Source organism: Drosophila subpulchrella, unplaced genomic scaffold (assembly GCF_014743375.2).
Source record: "Drosophila subpulchrella strain 33 F10 #4 breed RU33 unplaced genomic scaffold, RU_Dsub_v1.1 Primary Assembly Seq354, whole genome shotgun sequence".
NCBI lineage: Eukaryota > Metazoa > Arthropoda > Insecta > Diptera > Drosophilidae > Drosophila > Drosophila subpulchrella.
In genome coordinates, this window is record NW_023665577.1 from 9486188 (window position 1) to 9489962 (window position 3775).

General features: G+C 44.7%; 1 protein-coding gene across 1 annotated transcript; it reads right to left on the reverse strand.

Moving 5' to 3' along the window:
- Positions 1-2345: 2345 nt before the first annotated feature.
- On the reverse strand, positions 2346-3499 carry LOC119561019. Its single transcript, XM_037874842.1, has 3 exons — positions 3124-3499; positions 2807-2929; positions 2346-2746 (listed from the first exon to the last, which is right to left on the reverse strand). The coding sequence occupies exons 1-3, from the start codon at positions 3497-3499 to the stop codon at positions 2346-2348; spliced, it is 900 nt and encodes a 299-aa protein (XP_037730770.1).
- Between the last annotated feature and the right edge of the window lie 276 nt (positions 3500-3775).

Sequence of the window (3775 nt, forward strand, 5' to 3'; positions counted from 1 at the left end):
TATATATATATATTTATGTATATCTGGCAGTTGTTGGAAAGGCACCAAAGTGCAGCGTTTTGTTGGCCTCGCATCATGCCATAAATAAGAGCAAACAGATGAATGTGCGCACTGATATTTGCCCGGCTAAACCATTAACATGTGTAGTCAGGAGATAGCAGCCAGTTGGCCCGAACTGGACTTAAGTGGCATTAGGTGTTCCTGGGCCGGCGAATTAAGCCTATTGATTATGGGGCGTGCGTAGTTGGTTGGTTAAACAATTGGCATGGCTTCTTGCGAGTTCGAACCAAATTGTACTGCAAACAAAGGCGGGCCTCTGTTAAGAAGCTGGTAAACATCGGGCCAAAAAAAGCAGCCAGCACATAGTATTTTCATTCTGGGCCAGCTGTTCGAGGGGAAGAGTTAGAACGCCGTGTTTGCTTGTGGCATAAACAAAATGCAAAAATAACAGATAAATCTATATTGGAAGCCGATGTATATCATTGTATTTGTCAGCTGAGAAGTTATTCGTGGAAATTTATTTAACTTATGAATCGATAATGTTGAAAACGGAGATGACAATATTTTTACACCCGGTTCTCGTAAATAAAAGGGTACATTAGAAGGGTATAAAGATTAAGTATTAATATTCTTGGTCAGGAGCACTAACCTAGTCGATGTACTAGATCTACTATCTTTTTCAAAATGCACTGGAACTTAGTTTTATTTAAAATTTGCCCGTTACGGGTATCTCATTGTCGAGAGACTCGTCTATAGCGTTTCTTCTTGTTTCTTTCTATATCTTACCAGAAATTAAAAGCCGCAATTAAAAGCCCGGTTTTTGACACCCACCCACCCTCATATAACCAAAGGCAATCAAAATATTATATTTCTTTATTCGATTTTTTTATTATTCTAATTACAAAATACTAAAATATAAGGTCAAATTAAATGGCATTAACTGAGATACCCATATGTTTTAGTACTCTGTGATATGAATAACCATTCGAAGCTTTCATTTAACATGCATATAATTTTTTCCTCATCTTCATTGTTAAATGTACAAACATTATATGAATAAGTACGAGTACAAGCACGTATAAAAAGTTCTGAGGCCACTTCAGTGAGTTCCTAGTCCGCTCTCACTTTTTGTACGATGTTTGTTTTGTTTAAGACTGATAATTAAATTCACCCAGTGGATTTCACGGAAGTTGCTAGACTTTCTGGCACGATTCGTTGTGAAATGAATTTTTTCTTAAACAAACACATAAAACTGTTATTTTCATATTTTTCAGCCATAGGTGCAAACATAAGTTGGCCGTCATTGTTCTTTCAGCATTGTTGAAAATTAATTCCATGATATAAAAGGTGTCGGTCATAAAATCTGAAACTATTTTGAACTCACATGCAGCACACATTCTATTCCGCACAGGATAGTTGCAAACATATTCTAGTGCTGGGCGTTAGTGAGCGTATTGATTTGGCCAAATTGAAATGGCTTCTCGGAAGGCAAATCCCCATTGTTTTGTAAACAAAGGCAATGGCTCTGATAAGAACCCGGGCACACACGAGGGCCCATCGTCACTCTCACGTTTTGTTATTATTTTTATTTGGTTGTTTGGCCAGTGGTGTCTGTGGAAGTGCTTGTTTGCCTTCGTCATAAACAAATTGCTTTATGCTTCTACGGGAATGGGATGCCTTGGTTAATCCGAGAGGCCAGTGGGGAAATTATCTCAGGACAGATCTATTAAACTTGTGACATCACATGCGTTTAAGATATTAATAAAACATTGAAGAAAATCGACCACATATTGCATGTTTAGATTTGTATATGTGCACAGTTCGTCTAAAAGAAATATTTATGTTTTGACTGCGCGTTGTGTTGCCACTGCATCAATATTTTATTCACAAAATTGTCGACTGTTTATGTTAAATGAAAGTTTATCGTTGCATCAAATATCCACATATTTGCGGTCGTTGCACATATATTATATGCTGTTGCATTTATATTTCATGTTCAAATCAGTGAAATGTTTGTTTTAAAGCCACGTTTTCATGATATTATTTGTGAAATAGTTCCGTTTTTGCTGAAAATAATCTTCCAAAATACTTTCTCTTCGTTTAAGCATCATGTTTTCAGGTAATTCGTTACCAATTGTTCAAACTAAACAGTTTTAAAATGTTTGACAAAAGAAATAAATGAAAACTCTGTTTTGTTCAGATTTGCTCATTAAAAAAAATAATAAATAGCTTTATTAGGATACAAATAGATTACCTAAGCTAGTTACAGCTAGTACGACGACGACGAGAAACAATTTACTAGGTTTCGATAATGCTGGCACAAGTCCGTTTGGTTTCCACACCACCTACTGCAGTCGCTTGCTGATCGTGTCCAGGTGGTTGTGGCCGTGGTAGGCCTTACTCGTGGCCCAGTCCTTGCTGAAGCTGTTGGCCCCCAGCTCGTGGTTAGCCCCGGACCCGGAGCTGTAGGGATTGTAGCTGCTGCTGCCCACGAACTGGGAGTAGTCCGAGGGCTCCGACTCGTACACGTGCGAGTGCGTTTGCACCAGGTGCGGGTGGATCTTGCACATGGTCTTGTACTTGAGGTAGTGGATCAGCCAGCCCACGCCGCCCACCAGCAGCACGTTCATGCCCAGCACGACCGTCAGCATGCTCACCAGGGCCATCTTCAGGTGGGCGATCTTCAGCAGGATGATGAGTGGCAGGATGACGAGCCACTTCTTCTTCTTGCGACCCAATCGGGCCTCTAGGGAGTTGGTCTTGAGTTAGATCTGAATAGCAATTGTAGTAGTTGGTCAGGACCCACCAGATTCCTCCAGGACCCGCGCCCCGCTCTCGCCATTCAGCCTCAGCTGCAGTCCATGGTTGCGCCCAAAGGTCTCCACCGCCCTCTTCAGGAACTTGAGAACCAGCGTCAGCTCGCTGTCACCTGCAAAGCAAACAGAAGCGGTGAAACGCAAGCCAGCGGCTATAAATCTTCTCTCAAATTCGAATTCGAATTAATCTACAGCCGGATGGGTGGTAAACATCCGCCGAGGGGCATCCCCTCGCTTTGGACACTGACCAGGCGCAGGTGATCAATTAGAGTCCGCCTGCAAACAACTTTCGACTGCGCGGACCCACCTTCCAAGCTCTTGGCGTCGTTGAACACGACCACCTCGTCGGCGGGTTCTCCCAGCTGGACCAATCTCAGCCAGCGGCCCTTGTCCGCGGCCAGGTCGCGTCCGTACTCGCTGGGGAAGAAGCCCAGGCTGTTGGTGGCCAGCTTCCAGACGAGCTTGCTGGCCTTGTACTTGATGCAGGCCACCAGGCTGCGGGTCTCGAAGCACTGCCGCTGGTTGCGCGCGATGAAGGGGTCGCTCTGGAGAAGGCTGGACACCGCCGATCCCGCAGATCTGGCCAGGGACTCCGCCAGGGAGACCTGTGGCAGCTCCTCCGCCTGGCAGTAGTGCAGCAGCACCAGCATCAGCAGCGCCAGCACAATGCGACACAGCAGCATGTTTTTTTAACCGGGACTCCGCTTCGATTTCGATTTCAATACAACACACTACTGGGATCACTGGGGCACCAACGCACGGCTGAGTGGACGAGTCGCAAATGGCAACCGAGAGGTGCTGGCTACTCCTTTTATCGCGCAGCCGCAACCGCAGGCCAACTCTACTGGTTTTCGCAGCTAATGTTTATGCACATGGAGCATGCAGCAGGCAGCTCGCAGCTTGCAGCTTGCAGCTTGCAGCATGGGGCATGCACCGGAATAACAATTCCTGCTGCCACT